This window comes from Ctenocephalides felis, unplaced genomic scaffold (assembly GCF_003426905.1).
Source record: "Ctenocephalides felis isolate EL2017-DRISC unplaced genomic scaffold, ASM342690v1 CF-g0.4_SCAFFOLD_03572, whole genome shotgun sequence".
NCBI classification, from domain to species: Eukaryota; Metazoa; Arthropoda; class Insecta; order Siphonaptera; family Pulicidae; genus Ctenocephalides; species Ctenocephalides felis.
Window position 1 is genome coordinate 13,385,852 of NW_020539726.1, and position 18,737 is coordinate 13,404,588.

The following is an 18,737-nucleotide window of genomic DNA, read 5'->3' on the forward strand; positions in this document are numbered from 1 at the left end:
AAAATAAATCAAACCATCTAATAGTTTGTGTATTGTACATTATAAGAATCTCTTTTCCATTCTAGCAAACAAAGTCCACCGAAGGATTTAACTGTTCGTGTTGGAACTAGCACTCACAATGATGGAGGAAAAGTGTATGATGTTATTGAAATTATAAAACATCCGAAATATAATAAAGCAGTGCCAGATGATTTTGATGTTGCACTTTTACGGATCAAAGAGCCAATATCATTTACTCCATGCACAGTAACTCCTGTAAAATTAATACAATCGGGAAAAGAAGTACCGAAGGGAACAACTTTGAGTGTAACTGGATGGGGCGCCACGAAGGCAAGTGTTATTTCATTTTACATAAAATTCCATATAATTTACCATGTTGTAAGTAGCATTTTACCTTAAGGAAAATTGCATTAATTTTCCACTACGTATACATAATTAACTTAATCAATTAGATTGGAAATTCAACTTTTTGGGTATTGCTCCACTGTTTTCATCAATATTTTTGCTTTCACTGAAAAATAATAATCAATACAATTAAAGTTTTTCATACTTTTAATATATGAAATTATATAAATTAAATTTAAATGATTAACACTTTTCATTTCATCTAGTTCGGGTTCTAAAAATTTAATTTAAGATTACGTCAACTGTAATCAGTAGCTCTCTACAAAACAAAAGCGTGCAATGCACGATAGGCATACATTCTGATTAGAATCGCTTAAGCGCGCAGCGAAATTCTAAACTTCGATGGATTTTTATAATTCAATCGCTTTTTATAGACCTGTAACATTTTACCAAGTTCTTGCAGACTGCAAAGTCTGTCGTCATACAAAGTTTCATCAAAGCCATCGAAAAAAAAATTTTAATATTTAATTACGAAGAAACGGCCGATCTCTACCAAAAACAATATTGATAAATAATTTAAAATGTAGTTGTAATATTTAATGATCCAGTAAATTATGCTTCGTTGTAGGAATGGGGGCCAATTTCGCCAAAGTTACAAGAAGTTAAAGTTAAAGCTTACTCAAGTCAAGAATGCAAGAACAGTCATGCTATTAACAGTGACATCATTTCTGACAGGTAAAACTAAAACAACGACGTACACTAATCTAATTTATTGAATAAATTTTTTGTGATAATCAAATTGGATATTGAGAACAAATTAACTTCCCGTAAGGTAAGTTATAGTAATCGAAAATATTTTTTTTATATATCTGTACGTTTCAGAGGTTTCTGAACATTTTGCCATACCTTAGAAAAAATGGATGTATGTAGACGTGTGTGTGTGTTTGTATGTGCGGATACAATTTTTCGTCGACGATTTTATGAACACCGATCAACCAATTTGAATGATTCAAAAAACATTCATATTACTATTAAGAATTAGACGTGCTCATTAGTTTTTGGCAAAGACAGGTTCAGCCGTTCCGAAGATCTTGCATCTTCAAAAAGTATCAAAAATTGTAATTTAGTTTTTGAGAGAACCGAGCATCCAATTTGAATAATTCCAAAAACATTTTATTTATACTGACGAAATGAAGAATTGATAATTCATTTCATCAATTGAAAAATTGAAGAATTGATGATTTATTTCTAATCTAGCGGTTTCGGAGATACAATAGAAACAATAAACTAGTGGGGTGGGTGGCATCGTGCCTTAAGGCAAATTGCTGGAACTTCCCGTACCGTAACAAAACGTTCGAGGAATATTAAATGTTTTCAAATAGATTAAATATTGTAACATTGTCTAATATTTATAATAATTATATAAACTGAATTGCAGAGTTGAAATTATTTGTTTAAAGTATATTAGAACTATAGTCAGAATTAAAAATAAAATCTGAATTATTTTCGATATACAAAAAATTAAAAAAAAAAAAAAAAAAAAAAAATGGTACAAAATTTTTTTTTCCAAAATCAATTAATTTGTTAAGACAAGCAGAAAGTTTTTTGAATCAATTGAATCGGACGCTTAGTTCTCTCAAAAACTACCATTTTTTGTACATTTAGCTCTGTATCTCCGAAATGGCTGGGCCTGCCTTTGCGCAAAACTAATAACCCTTTCTCCCAATCATTACTAATGGAAGGTTTTGTAGATTATTCAAATCGGATGCTCCGTTCTCTCAAAAACTCGATTTCTATTTTCTGCACTCTTTGCTCCTTATCTCCGTAACTGCTGGACCTGTCTTTGCCAAAAACTAATCAGCTCTTCTCCTTATTAATAGGAATCGAATGTTTTTTAAACCATTCAAATCGGTTGATCCGTACGCCCGAAAACGTGGACGAAAATTTGTATCCATACATACATACACACACACACACACACACACACACACATCCATTTTTTCTGAGGTATGCCAAAACGTTCAGAAACCTTCAAAACGTCGAGAAATGTAAAAATTTTCAATTCCGATTTTCGGCCCATTACAATAACTTACCCTACGGGAAGTTAAAAAATGTCATTTGGCGGTCAAAAATGATCATATTTATTTCAATAACTAGATGACCCGACAGACGTTGTCCTGTACCCATGTCTACAATTTTTAATATAATATACTAATATTTACAGTTTAGCTAAAAATAATAATTATTGTTTTTTAAATTACTCTTTACTCCAAAATGCATAAACATTTATAATATGAGCGGTATTAAATGTAGAAATGCTTTAAATAAAATGATGAGTCTCAATTCCCACACTATATTGGAAATTGAAGACTTTTAAACCGTATAACATAACCATATAACATAACACTGGTACTTCATGTTGGATTAAATTAATTTAATTTTTTATTATTTAAGATATCCAAAATTGTATCTTAAAATTCTCCTAATCGATATCGTGAGGGCCGAATTGTATGTATTCATCTCTACTTTCCCATTTGTTGTCATAAAGTAAAATTTTTATGAATTTTAAAAATATTGTGGAAAGATTAGTAAAAGATGCAAAGAAATTATATATTAAAAGAAAACTATATTGAAAATTTCATATCCGAATCTTGTGTTGGCGCCCCCTAAGACGTGCGCTCGTATTTTTGGCATGCATCGCAGTAAAGGTAGGACCGGCGCTGATTAATACTTAATTTCATATTTTAAGTGAATTAATTTGTCAAATTTGTTCATATGTGTATAATTCCATATATACATATTGTATTTTATATTATTTTAATTTCTGGCACATCTCAGCTGCCTTTCGGCAATAATAATGTAAACATTTCATTTTTGTTATTCATAATCATAAATTTATTATACATATTCTAATATTGTCGAGGTTCATTAGTAAATTGAAATTTTTGGCAGGTGATAGTTTTCATTTATTTTCAATGCAAACAATGACATGTCGTTTTTTGCAATTTTTGCATTTATTTTTACAGTATTGCACATACATATCAGTACTTTATAATTACATACATCCTAGAAAATTTCCTTAACAAACTTTAGAAAGATTTATCAAAATCCGAATAATCGTTTAGGAGGAGTATACAGTGAGTGTTTGTAATTTAATATAAACTTTATATAATAGTAATAAAGCTCAAATTGATTCTACGTTCTAGTTAGAAAACGTTTGTATGAGAAAAAGAAAAGGGCTGTTTTTAGGGTTTTCCCGGCAATTATTCGATTTTTACTCGCCATAAGAACTATCCTTGGACTTAAACGAACATTTTAAAAAAAGAATTGGCCAAATCTAGGTGTTGTTGAGTTATGCGCTTACCAACACATTTTGCGATCCATTTTTATATATAAGATAAGAACAATATTTGTTCAGTTTTCTGTGGGTTCCGTACCAATATTTATCCGTTGTGCTGCGACGCAGCGCCCAGGCACTTCGATATTTCATTTCACTTTTCGCAGTTAACTTTTTGCGATTGCTTTGAAAAAAATTCAAAATTTCCAAAATATTTCAAAGTATAAAAAAAAACTAATTTTTCAGAAAAGTCAATTTTCTCAAAAAAAATTAAAAATCTCAAAAAACGATTTTTTCACATTACTAAAAGAAAATTTAATCTTTTTGAAATATTTTTGGTACGGGTAGTTCCAGCAATTTGCCTTAAGGCACGAATTGAAATTCGAATAAAAGGATGATCTGAATCAGTGATTCCCAAAGTAGTCCATATGGATCACAAGGGGTCCAAGACAACTTTCAAAGGATCCATGTTAGCGGTAAAAAAATTGCAGGGACAACGAAATGGAAGTTGAGGTCATAGTGGATCACAAAGTTCCACGTTAACACTTTGGAGACGGCTGTCCACCTCAGTGGACAAACATACTCTGTGAGGCACAGGCTATTTTATAAACAATGACTCAGTTTTCATCGAAAAGTTAAATAAATCACATATAGCAGTGATAAACAGTACATATTGTATTTTGAAAATAATTTGAAGTTGTTTTAGTAGTATTTTTAGCATTTTTTCTTTGCTATATGTTCTTTTTTTTTAATATTTAAAACGACCAAGCGCTTTTAAATATGGCAAAACGACTGGTGAATTTTGTGAATTAAGCAGTAGTGAAGATGAGTTTCAAATAGACATTCATATAGACAAATTTTACGAAATTACTATTCGCACCGATGATAGTGATGAATGTGATGATGATATTATCCAACCAACAAAAAGAAGAAGAAGTTCGACAAATTAAATGAATAGCGGAAAGACATTAGCGAATGTGTCGATTCTCCTTCAATAATCAAGTTTGACATACATCAACAAACACCCCGACTACAAATACCAAGCAATATAAGACATCCAATAGGTTATTTTACTTTATATTTTATAAATGAATTATTAGACAATATGATAGAAAAAATAAACCATTATGGCAGCAAAAAAATGACCAAAAAAACTGACTAATCAATGGCATATTCTAAATGCGAGTGAAAGAAAAAGGGATTGTATTGTCTGTTCTGACAGAAAAGCACCAGGATAAAGGCGGCGAACAACATTTTATTGTAAAACATGTCAAAATCAACCAGTTATGCATTTTGGAAATTGTTTTGTACGTCACCATTCTTTATAAAATGATCAAAAATAAATTAATATTATAAATGTATGTCCTTCAATGACCACAAATTTTTATCAAACAAATTGCATAACATACCCGAAAGTGTTAATATATATTTACTTATATTATACTATCTGTAATAAAGTCAAATACAGTATTTATACATCGCACATGAAAAGTAAGTCTATGGCAATGCTGAAAATTTTAATAATTTTTACTAAATCTATGCATCAAGTTTTATCGGTCCGAGAAATTTATTTATCATCATAGTGATTTGCTTTATTCTACATAATTAGTTATACATCAAAACTATAATAAACTAGTGGTGTATGGCATCGTGCCTTGAAGCAAATTGCTAGAAAGTTTTTATAATCATTTCAATCGGATGCTTAGTTCTTACAAAAAGTGCCATTTTTGTACATTTAGCTCGGTATCTCCAAAACGGCTGGGCCTGTCTTTGCCAAAAACCATTCAAATCGGTAGATCTGTGCGCCCGTAAACGTGGACGAAAAAATGCGGACATACAAAACACACACACACACATCCATTTTTCTGAAGTATACCAAAATGTTCAGAAACCTTCAAAACGTGAAGATATACAAAAATTTTCATATTAGATTTTCGGTCCATTACTAAAACTACCCTAAGGGAAATATTTGAAGATTTATCAGATTATGAAACAACTATTAATAAATTATTATTAATCAATAAAATAAAAATAATCAATAAAACAATTCAGATAATTTATAAAATTTCAATAATTCAAATTCATCTATTATTTCAGTATGATGTGCGCTGGTTTTCCTCAAGGACAAAAAGATACTTGTCATGGGGATAGCGGTGGGCCACTTGTAGATGAAAAACAGGTTCAAGTAGGAGTTATATCCTGGAGGCGAGGATGCGCGCGACCTGGATATCCTGGCGTATATACAAAATTGAGCCACCCGGAAATCCAACAGTTTATTAAAAACAATGTAAAACTTTAAATCATAAAACTGTATGAAAAACAACAATAAACAATTACGGAAAAATAGTGACATATTTTATTAATCATTTATTAATTCTTTATATAACATTCTTTTGTATTCTTTTTGAACAGCCATCAGAACTACGTGTACAAAAATCTGTTATGAAAGATATATTGTAGTCAAGAGACAACTCAGTGATCAACCACACTTATTTTTGTGTTAATTAATTATATATGAGATATGTATAACTAATTAGCATATATTTATAGCCGGCTACGCCCACGAAAGGCGAATTTTATTTGAAATTATATTGAGCTCTATAACCACAAGCAAAAATTTGACATCAGAGCTGCCTGATGCCAGGCTCTGACCGTCGCGAGAATCGAACCAGCGAACCCGGGACTAGTTCGTGCTAGCGCATATTCGAAACAATTTTGGCACCGCTGTGCCCTTGTTTTATAAATGCTTTTAAATTTTATGCTTTATAAATGTTTACGACAATATACAATTAGGTATAGTAGGATATCCATGACACATTTTAGCAAATAACAATATTACAGTTTAACCCTTTCCAGCCGGCTGTCTCCCTATGGAGATAACGTTGCGCTCGTCAGTCTTCTGTCAGTCTTATAAACAACTGTATTGAAAACTTAAAAGTATATTTAAAGGATGAGCAACCCGCGGTCTGCGGGCTTCATGCGGCCCTTTAAATATTTTTCTGCAGCCCGCCAAGCATTTCTAGAGTAAAAATTTATTTATTTCTTCAACTTTCTTCTCTCAATAAATTATTATGGATTCATTTCAATATTTATTAAATTATATTATTTTATTTAATTTAATATTTTTATATTATGATGTATATCACTGTATATCAAGTCAATAATAAATATGTGTAGCGCGCCATAAAATTGTGAAAATTAAATGTTTATTCTTAGAATAAATCTGTGTTTTGTTCTCTTTTCAAATGTTACTATTAGTTATTTTTTACCCTTTTTTATTATATGATCTTTTTTTAAAAACCGGCCAAACAATTCATTACAAGTACAAGTTTTCTAGTACAAAATTTTCATCCAGAGATATACGAGACATACATGTAATCTCTGCCTGATTTTCTTCACTTTCAAAAAAGATATTACTGTAAATGTATATGTTCTTCAAAACAAATTGCATAACATGCACAATAATATCATCTCGTATAAAAAACGTGCATTACATTTTAAAGTGAAATGATAAAACTGCCATGATGCTAATTAATAGTGATTAAGTAATTATAATAATAGTGGAATCAAACCTCTATGCCTTTTAGATATTGAGTTCGACTAAAACATGCTGCAAAAAAAGAATTTAGATATTACTGTTGCAGAGAATGCAAAATAAAATTCTCAGAACTCTAGTCGACGCTCCATGGTTTGTAAGTAATCATATGATACATCAGGACCTAAAAATGCCATATATAAAAGACGTCACCAAGGATAAAGTCTTAACAAAATTGCAACACATACCAATAAATTACTAAAACCACTTGTGGGAGAAAATACAAACCGAAAACTTAAAAGAAAATGGCCTGCCGACCTGACCATGTAATCTCTGCCTGATTTTCTTCACTTTCAAAAAAGATATTACTGTAAATGTATATGTTCTTCAAAACAAATTGCATAACATGCACAATAATATCATGTTTACAGCAGATACGTTTTCGATGCAATAATTTTGAATTGCTTGAGATCAGAAACAACTTTTTATAATTTTTTGAAAATGGTTTTTATAACTTCCTTAAAAAGTTTTTTATTTAATTAGATAAAAGATCAATCTCATTAATCAGTTATACTCAAAACTTCCTTCTGATGAATTCTAATGGAAAGTTCCTTATGTATTCGCCGGCAAATATAGTATCGGTCGTACACAAACCTGTGTGATGGTGTAGCAAAATTATTTAATAAATATATATGTAAAAGGTAATTATTTTTATGATCTACAATATGATAATAGGATATACATTATATTTGCACCAGACTTATTTTTGCCTATTGGGATTTAAGTCAAAGCTGGACGCAAAAAAAATCCTAATTAAAAAATAAACCGAATTGTCAACTGACTAACATCAGTATGTTCATTGGCGTAACTATACCATATAGGCCCTATTTTGTTTATTGATAATTTAATACTATTTCGTGCTATCCCTTGTTACCCCTCTAGAATCTCCGTTTTACCCCTGCGGGAGTAATTACCCCCAGGTTGGGAACCACTAATATAGGGCTTGTGGTAAATGCTTTGGATGAGACTCTAGTAAAATCTTTCGATGGGGCCCCATCAGCAAAAATCGTCACGTTGTACAAAGTTTAATTTTAATAAACGGCGAGATTTTTCAGATTACTCAATTGCATGTTGTATATGTTCCACTACAGACCATAAGCCTCTCCTCTCTTAGGCGAGAGTAGTTGTAAAAAAAATCACTGATGCAACTTCAATCGCAATGAAGTAAAATAATAGATGAAATCAACGTCAATTGAATTGATTTATGCATATTCAATTAAACATATATATGAGCTCGCGGCCGTTTAGGTCGGTGCTCTTTTGGATTTGCGGTTCTATTGCCTATCCCTGACACCCTACAGTTATAGCATGGATGATGCCAAAATATTGTTTATAAAAAATTGTTTAAATATATTTAATGCAAATATTGAATAAAACATTATATTCCAAAAGAAATCTATATTTTAGTGAAGGTATGTACATTTTTGATGTTATATATCAATAATATATAATTATTTACTTCCTACTATTCGCACAGATGATCTACATATTTTCACATTTTGTGCAAAAAATATTTTTAGTCAAAGGCGACTTATAAATTATCTTATGTAAGTATAAATATTTTATAGAAATATTTATCAAAATTTATCAACAATAATATTTTGGGTACTCACCTACACGCAACCCCCAGCCCCAGCATCTATATTTTATAAAACATTTAACACATTCACTTAACAAAGAAAACAGAATTTTCACTTCACAAACCGAGCAACAACCATAACAGTCCACTCCGAATACTTTATAACTAACATTTACATTATATTGTAAACTTTTTAACTAAAATTTACATTATACTGTGTGGGCTTTATAATGTTTTACATTAGCCCAGGACTTCGATCAACGTCCACGAACGTCCACACCGCACCAACAATACAATTAAAATAAATAGCCGTACTTACTTCCATGAAATCTTCAGAATCATGAAGTCATGCCATGTTTATTCTTTCACTACAGTAATGAAACTGCTCAATAGAAGACATCTGAAGTTAGATCTCTAATTCGAATTTCGAATTCAAAACCATGGATTATATAAATATTGACACACAAAATAAAATAAGATTCAATAAGTACATTTTAGTATAAATCAAAATATAGCACTATAACAGCCGCTGTGAGTTCTTGTGACCAGTAAAGTTAACTAGATTTCTAAAATTAGATGTGATCAAAAACTAGAAGAAAGTATCATTTGTCCTAACGCAATCTGCTATTTTTTCCAAAATTTCAACAAATTTAAATTAAATGTATATTAAAAATCTTTTGTGCCTTTTTCTGCAAGAAGACTAAAATTTCTAGCTGATGATGATTTTCGTTTTTCTGAAGTTTCTGCCTTTTTCGAATTTTTTTATTAACTTCCCATAAGGCAGTTGTAGTAATGGGCCGAAAATCGAAAATGAAAATTTTTGCATATCTTCACGTTTTGAAGGTTTCTGAACATTTTGGCATACCTAAGAAAAAATGGTCTGTGATGTGTTTTGTATGTCCGCATTTTTTCGTCCACGTTTTCGAACGGATCAACCGATTTGAATGGTTCAAAAAACATTCGATTCCTATTGCTAGGGAGATGTGCTGAATAGTTTTTGGCAAAGGCCGGTCCAGACGTTACGTAGATACGAAGCAAAGAGTGCAGAAAATACAAATCAAGTTTTTGAGAGAACCGAGCATGCGATTTGAATGATATAAAAAACATTCAATTTGTAAAATGATTAGGAGAAAAGGTAATTAATTTTTGGTAAAGGCAGGACAGGCTATTTCAAACATATAGAGCTAAATGGGCAAAAAATAGGTTATTTTGAAAGAACTAAGCGTCCGATTTGAATTATTTAAATAACTTTCTGCTTGTTTTAACAAAATAATTGCATTGTAAAAAATTTTTTTTGTATATTTTTTTTTTAAGTATACCTAGTTGCTTAAGTGTTATAAAAGTTTTCAAAGAATTTCCGCAAATAACTTAATTATTTAACTGAAAACAAGATTTTGGAATACGCTTTCGTAAGCACTCATCTATTCAGCTTGGACGTGCTTAATGCGTACACGGTGTAAAATCCTAAGGGCGCGGCCCATTATTACAAACTTTGATAAATATTTATAATTAAACTACTATTCACAGATATATAGTAGTTTAGGAAGTTCGTTTAGACCTTGAACTCAATCACTGCAAATTTTTATTAGAAAAAATAACTTCAAAAACTAATATTCAAGTTCAATATACTTATGTTAGTAGTTTCAATGTTCTTAGCATGGTCGATTTTTACAGCAAAGCACATTTTTGAATTTTCAAAATCTGTTCAGAAATTTTGACAAAAATGTTAATAAAAAACTATGCACTTATCTGCTGATAATAAAAAAAACTGCTCAAACGATCGTCGTGCAAAACTATTAAACATGAAAGTTCTTATCGAATACCATCAAATGGCATTTAAATTTTTAAATTCAGAGCAGCCGTTTTTGAGAAGAGATTGACTAAATGTTTTAGCATTTTAGTACATATATTTCTTTAACACATACATACATTTGTACTTTATCGATTGTTGGTATCAAAAGAAAGAAAACAAACTTATCGTCGGTAATTTAACGAGTAATTTGATGTCTAAAGTATCAAGTCCAATCTATATTGAATATCAAGATGAGTTATAAGTTCCTAGTCATAATAAAATTATCCAACATTATTATTTAGGATATTATTATTATTATTTTTAACAAGATATCAATCCAAGAATGAAAATAAATTGAAAATTTGAAAGCTCATATGCTATGGAAAATATTATTCAATAAATAAAATTATTTAATTTATTATAAAATCTTACTTAATATTATACTATAAATAAAAAATAAAAATTTACTAGATACACTACAAATACATTGCATAAATAATAAAATCATCCATAAACTTTAATTATCATCTAGGCAGCGCGTTCCATCATTTCTGCCAGACCCATGGGTTTATACGTAACCCCATCTAAACATACCATCAGTACACTTCTATCTATATAACAAAATATGTTCCCAACTTTATATAACTGTTTTCCCTCGTATCTCCTTCCCATCATAGGCATGAATAGAATACCATGCTCCGAACATCTTTGAGCAACAATTTCCCGAAAACCTAGTGAAGCAATACCCATCTTCTGGAAAATTGAAGAAATCTTTATTAGATTTGAAATCAGTTCTCATAACTCAAGTTTGAAGTTATAAAACTTGTATTGTAAATAAAACTCTAAATTTTCTTACATCTGCACTAAATGCTGGTAAAGCCTTTGGAGACGGAACGCGTTCTTTATATGTTGTTGTTTCAGGCATACCTCCTCCAATAGCACGATGCATCATTTCTAAGGCTTTTCTAAAATATTCTGGAAATAAAAAATATATGGTCAAATCCCGTAAAAATACTCAAAAGAGATTAAATATGACGCAAAATCATATTTTTTTCATTGCTAAGCTAAATATTCATTTTATATAGAAAGTTTAATTTCACAGATTGTATTTATTTACATTGCTTAATGAAACTAGTGGGGCGCATGGCATCATGCCTTAAGGCGAATTGCTGGAACTTACCGTACAGTAACATTCAAAGAATAAAAATAATCAGTCATCAAAAATGTCTATGAATAAATATTATAAAAACTAGAATTTTCATTATTTGTTTCTTGTAGTTATTAAATATTCTATGTAGTTGTTATTAAAACTTATTAGATTAGACGACTTTGTTTATATATGTTTGAATGAAATATATATAAACAAAATCTAATTAAACGGACTTATTGTTAGAATGAACATATTTTATTTCAAATGCATCAATTTTTCGTTCGCGAAATATATGCACTGAGTTAACAATTTTAAATAGTTTGTGTAGTATCAACTATACAAACATAAAAAGTATTAAAAAAAATTTTTTTTTAATATTACCTACCTATACCAAAAACTAATCAGTACGTCTCCACATCAATACTAATCGAATGTTTTTTGAATCAATCAAATCGGTTGATCGGTGTTCCCGAAATCGTCGACGAAAATTTGTATCCGCACACACACACGCACACACATACATCCATTTTTTCTAAAGTATGCCAAAATATTTAGAAACCTTTGTAATAATATACAAAAATTTTCATTTTCGATTTTTTTGCGATTACTATAACTTACCCTACAAAAAGTTAAAAATAATAGAAGTATAATTAATTATAAACAGTTCACAATTGTTCATGATTTGATTTTCAATTTACCTTTTATATTAATTTGTGTTAGCATATCCTCATTAAGTAAACTTTTCCAATAAGAGTACCAGTTGGATACTTGATGATAATCTGGTGATTCATTTAACCACATTGTCAACATTTGAAGCCATTTAGGGAAGAAATATTTCTCTAACAATTGTGCCATTAATGGTACTGATAATAAATCTTTCCACTCCCAGACTTGATTCCAAAGTTCTGAAATAGATTTGCAAGTTAGAGAAATGTTCTGATTGTATTATAGATATGTGTTTATATGTATAAAGATTTTACCTAAGTTTTGTTGAGTTCTGGTAATTACCAACTCAGCCAGTGTTGCTTGAAGTTTAGGTACTATATATTTAAGTAAAAACGCCATAAATTCGCCCATATCAAAAACGTCCTTCCATGGTATGAGAACTGCTCTAGCACTTCGATCTGAAGGATGCCAAGAGCCCAAGGCATAGCCCAACTTATCACGAATATTTGGGTAAACCATGACTTCCAATCTTTTACCTAAATCATGTAGCAAATTCAAACATTTTCATATTCATTCCTTTTAAAATGTATCATAATGAATAAAATAAAAAGTAACTCCAATTTCATATTCTTCATAATAATGTTAATCACAAATTATAACAATTAAGAGAAATATGAAACATATATGACAAAATTGTAATCAAGTACATGAATCTCAAAATATTATCCTTAAGACATCAACAAATTAATTTTTAATATAATATTTGTTACATTGTCAAAAACAAATCAAAATAAGAAAACATTAGCTTTAACCAAATCAAAAATATAAGAATGAAAATTAGTTATTAGATATGCCATTTTATATCTTTCTGTTATTTCAATATCTTTCTAAAGGATATATTTTTAAAAAATCTAAATTTCTGTTTGTGAAAAGATTGAACTTCCAATTTCTAGCATTCGATCAATCAATCTAACTAACAAACAAATTAGGTCCATCAAATTTAAACATTAAGTAAAATACTAAATTTTTTACATGTATTATGACTTGTGTTTTGATTTTTGTATCTATTATCAATTTTACCTAAAATTGGTGCCCAGGGGTGAACCCAAATATGAATTGGTACTATGTCAGTTGTAGGGTCCCATTTAATAACTTCCTCTGTAATCTTTGGTAACAATAATTGGTCATAAATATTATTACGAACCCAATTTGTAAATAGAGGATCCCAAATTGCCAAAAACTGGATAGCATCATTAGGTTGTTTCGGATTCCATTGTTCTAAAGCTGATTGTAAATGGGGGCAAACGCTAAACCAAACCTGAAAAAAATAATATTCATTAAACAGTAAAACAAAAATGATAATGATATGAGTGTTATGTTTTTTAAAAAATAGTAGTGAATATGTAACTCATAAATAATTTTATGGAATATTGCATAAACAGAACTTTTCTTTATCATATTTAATTTAATATATTTTCTAAACATTTGTTTAGCTAAAAGGCTGTATTAAATAAATTTGCCCAAATTAAAAATTCTATACAACATAATCTTGTAATTGCCAATTTTTATATATGTTACGGTAAATGTGCACTCTAGGTGCACAAAAATGTGCACATTTCCCAAACTGATTACAGTGTGTATGTACATTCACCAGTAAATGTGCACACTTACCATTGTGTTTTGGTAAATGTATACTTTTAATATAAATAAAAATCCTTAAGTAAATAGTGAATATTTAATTGTTAATAGTGATATGTGAATAGTTAATAGTTAATAGATAAATAGTTAACAGTTAATAGATAAATAGTTAATAGTTAAATAGTGGATAGTGAATAGCGATAAGTGAATAGTTAAATAGTTAAAAAGTTAATAGTGATAAGTGAATAATTCAATAGTTAAGTAGTTAAACTGATAAATAATAAAAAATTAATAGTTAAGAGATAAATAGTTGATAGTTAATGCGTTAAGTAGTGGATAGTAAATAGTGGTAAGTGAAGAGTTAATAGTAAATAGTGAATAGTAAATAGATAAATAATTAATAGTTAATAGATAAATAGCTAATAGATAAATAATTAATAGTTGATAGATAAATTGTTAATAGTTAATAGAAAAATAGTTAATACTCAATAGTGATAAATGAATAGTTAAATAGTAAATGGTGATAAGTGATAAATAAATAGTTAATAGCAAATAGTAAATAATGATAAGTGAATTGTTAATAGTTGATAGTTAATAGTTAATAGTGATGAGTGAATGATTAATAGTTAATAGTGATAAGTGAATAGTTAATAGTTAATAGATTAATAGTTAATAGATTATTAGTTAATAGATTAATAGTTAATAGTCAATAGTTAATAGTCAATAATTAATAATAAATAAAGTATATTAATATGCATATGACTAAATTAACTAATATAAATATAAATAGATATAAATATATAAATTAGTATTTTATCCACATGTGTGTAACATTCACCAAAACTCAAAATATACACATTTACCATAACATATATATGTAGCCAAAATCAGTAAATTTTTATATTATAAGAATTTTAGCCAATTTACAAAATATGAATTATATAAAACATATGCAGTAACTACTAAGTAATATAAAATATAGTAATATATCAATAATTAACAATTGTGTAGTTTATGCCTTGATAACAATATGAACATGAAGTCTATATTACAAATGAAATCTTACCAATTTTCCAAATGATTCTATTCCACTTTGTTTCTTTCCATCATATAATATATCTTTCCATTGTTCGATAAGCTGTATATGCTGCTTTGGAAAATGCAAAGGATTCCATCCATTCATAAATGTTTTTAGTTTGGGAGCTACAACTAGATGAGCAAGGTCCCAAAGTTGATATTCTTCATACTCCGTTGCATGATTACTCTATTGATACAAGATTTTATTTCAATAATTTATTAACTTAGAGTTGTTTTTACAATGGTTAAATTCACAATTCACTTTAAATACACATAAATGGAAGCAGGTCTTGAAATTTAAAGCCTAATAAAATGGTTATTAATTAACGAAAAATAATTTAATTCTGTATGTTCTATTAAATATATATTTAACATAACTTTTAATACTCAAAGTGAGAAAATAAAAATTGGTTTTATTGTTAAAATAAATAGTCTAATGTACTTTCACAGTTGCTTCTATTAAAAATGATTAAAATGCACATCAATGGAGTAAACTAAAAGTAACAATTTATGAATTAAATTCAACTCCAATTTTATGCATTCATATACAAAAATTAATTTGACCTATTATTATTTATAAAAAATTACTGAATTATATTTTAAATCAATTTCAAGTTAAAAAATATTCATTAATAAAATATTTTACCTGAAGTATTACTAATTGTTCTGCCAGTTCATTAATTCCTATATCTTCTCTCTTAAGATTTTGTACTATTTCAAATACTTTTTCTAATGAACTTATATAAGTTTGTTCTATTGAAACTACATCCTGCAAAGCTTTATGAGCATGTTCCATAGTAACTAATTTATCAGAAGAGTCCATCACAATCTTATCATTCGCAATAATATTCTGCAATTATTATTTCAACATGAAATCTTTATTCGATATGTAATTAAAACTTTAAAATATATAAGGCTTTACAAAGACTTACCTGTTCATACATTTCTACAATAAGATTTAAATTATGCATTAATTCTGGTAGTGAGAAATTATTTCTCACTGCATATTGTTTTTCATCATATAAATTATCATCATTAGTTTTTGTATGTTTTAGAGCATGATATCCAGATAAAACCCTTTTTGTAGGTCCTGTCATATCAATTATTTTTGTAGTTTCAAATTCCCTAAAATCATTCATTTTACATGAAGATGAGCAAATTTAAGCAATATTTAAATTACTTACTTTTTTAAAGAATCTATCTTGGGTTGCTTATTTATCAACAATGATTCCGTTTTCATTTCACTAAAGTTGTTATAAAAATATCTGGTTTTATTTTTCGGTGATTTATCTCCATCCTTTCTTCGCCATTTGTTTAACCTCTCTTTATAACTCGATGACTCTTTCTTACTACCATCTTCAGTAGCTTGTCCTGACTATATCATAATCATATTTTGAAATTATTATACACAAATTTGAAATTACTTATACACAAAAAAAATTGGACAAAACATTCCATTATGCAGGTATTTTAAAAATACTAGGCAATTTATTGTTGAATCAATCCCATATCATAATTAAATAATAAAAGCAACATACTTTTTTATCAGCTACTTTAGGTGCCTTTTCAGGACCGTATGCTCCAATGGCTCCCCTGCCTTTTCTCACATGTGCTTGAACTGGCGCAGAAATACCTTGCAATGTTTTTCCAAGTCCTTTACCGGGTTGATATCCCATCTAACGCAAAAAAAATTGGAAACCAAAAATTAATTATAATATTAAATCGTTTCGTTCTTTATAAATAGTTACCTGTAATAACAACTTAGCACCAATACCTTTAGTATGCTTCTCCCAACTGCCAACTCCTTGTTGAACAAATCCTTTCTGTACACTACGCATTCCAGCTGTCTCATTACTTTTAAAACTTGCCCTCGGTTCCTCATCTGACTCACTCGATGAATTTATAACTTCTGGTTCTTCTTCCTTTTCTAAAATTGATTGAAATGAATGAAAATAAAAGCTGAGTTATACAAATCAAATAATATTCAATTCAACCTTTTTATTTATATTCAACCTTTGTATTTAATTTTGATTTGAAGATTTAAACATAGTTTAAATTAATGTAATAATGTATAAATCTCTTGCATTTTCAAAAACTATTATTTAATAATAATTTTTAATTAATAGCAATTAACATGAGAAATTAAGCAAAATGATATAATTTAACACATATTATTTATGTTTTATCATAATCTTTACCCTCATCTTCGACTTTTTCTTTTTTTCCAGATTGTTGAATGCCACCAGCAATAAAGTTGACTGGTGCACTATAATCTTTTGGTCGTTTCCTCCCAGATTTGGGTTCATCATCTTCACTATCATCCGCTGCCCAAATACCTTACACAATTAGAAAAAAAATTTATCACAAATGTAGTGAAGAAAGTAAAAGTAATAAATTGCTTCATAAATAATGTCAAAGAACTTTAATTAAATAACTTATTGGTAATTAGTACGTTTACACAAATTATGCAAAAACAATATTCTTAAGTTATGATTTAGAAATAATCAGAAACTGCTAAAAAGATTGATTTCAATATTCAAGCACAGATATTATCAACCTAGGATTAAACGATTAAATTAAATTATAAATTTAAAATGAAGCTAACCATATATCTGTTGATTTTTTGTAGGACGTCTTCTGCTTCTAGGATAAAATTCATTTTCTAGATCATAATCTGTTATTTCAAATCGTTCAACTTCATCTTCATCCATTTTTGTAAAACAAAGCTTTGATTATTAAAAAAGCACAAGGTGATATTCGGCAAAAAGATGTTATCTTAATTATATGTCAAATGGAAAACAAAAAAAATCAGATACATATTATCATGGATGAAATATTTCTCATAATTTTTTGGGTTTTCTTTTATATTTTATTATATGCAAACTTCAAAAAATGTCTTCAAACTAAAAAACAAAGATATAAAATAATACAAAGATAGGAACAGGGAAATAAGTTCGCTTCGAGCAAACAGCGATTTATGAGCACATGCTCTCTTTTTTAGTTAAAACATGTGCTATGCTGTCTTTTCTCAGACAGGAACCATTATACTTGTTTATCTATGGATTTTGCACTAAGATAGAAGGTGTCAGTGCTTCTATTCGACAATATGGTGCGCTACCATTTTTTTTGTCGGCGAACGATAATATTGAATTCTCTGAAACAATAACGTTCTAATACAAACTCCCAAAAGAACTATAATTACTTTTTAAAATTAAGATTATTCAATAAAACAGTTTTTCTGCAATTTATTTATTAAAGTATAAAATAATTCAAAATTATGTTTTATAAATAGTATAATTGATATTATGGGATACATAATCAAAAATTTACATACTTTCCAAATTTTATAAATAATTTTAATGTACATCATATATTGGTATTTAGAATAAATATAAATTTAGTAGCAATAAATGATAAATTTAAATTGTAAAAATTACTTTTAATATTTACAATTGAAATGGAATAATGTTTTGTTGTGATAAAACTTCTTAGGAAAATAAAATGTAAGATGAATGGCAGTCAGTTGTGTGAATTATTAACATATGATACAAAATGATT

The 18,737-nt window shown here is 28.6% G+C and overlaps 2 protein-coding genes across 2 annotated transcripts; one reads left to right on the plus strand and one right to left on the minus strand.

The window, feature by feature from the left end:
• Positions 1-65: 65 nt before the first annotated feature.
• LOC113387776 (vitellin-degrading protease-like) lies at positions 66-6,028 on the plus strand (the record flags this gene model as incomplete). Its single annotated transcript, XM_026625153.1, is given in 3 exon segments — positions 66-330; positions 974-1,080; positions 5,780-6,028. A coding segment is annotated over 1 exon segment (201 nt). The 3' UTR covers positions 5,982-6,028.
• Positions 6,029-11,176: 5,148 nt separating this feature from the next.
• LOC113388105 (septin-interacting protein 1-like) lies at positions 11,177-18,007 on the minus strand. The gene is made up of 13 exons (XM_026625512.1): positions 17,785-18,007; positions 17,378-17,515; positions 16,928-17,106; positions 16,718-16,855; positions 16,364-16,554; positions 16,112-16,304; positions 15,826-16,029; positions 15,169-15,366; positions 13,545-13,782; positions 12,779-13,000; positions 12,497-12,703; positions 11,505-11,623; positions 11,177-11,401 (listed from the first exon to the last, which is right to left on the minus strand). Exons 1-13 carry the CDS (start codon positions 17,888-17,890, stop codon positions 11,177-11,179), a joined length of 2,358 nt encoding a protein of 785 aa, XP_026481297.1. The 5' UTR covers positions 17,891-18,007.
• Positions 18,008-18,737: the final 730 nt, after the last annotated feature.

Bases quoted from the DNA above. Each gene is read 5' to 3' on its own strand.
- LOC113388105 (XM_026625512.1), bottom strand. From the start codon at position 17,890: ATGGATGAAGATGAAGTTGAACGATTTGAAATAACAGATTATGATCTA. The intron at 16,555-16,717 runs GTATGTTGCTTT...ATTATGATATAG, and splicing joins CTAAAGTAGCTGATAAAAAA to TCAGGACAAGCTACTGAAGA. The intron at 16,305-16,363 runs GTAAGTAATTTA...GAATGATTTTAG, and splicing joins AAGATAGATTCTTTAAAAAA to GGAATTTGAAACTACAAAAA.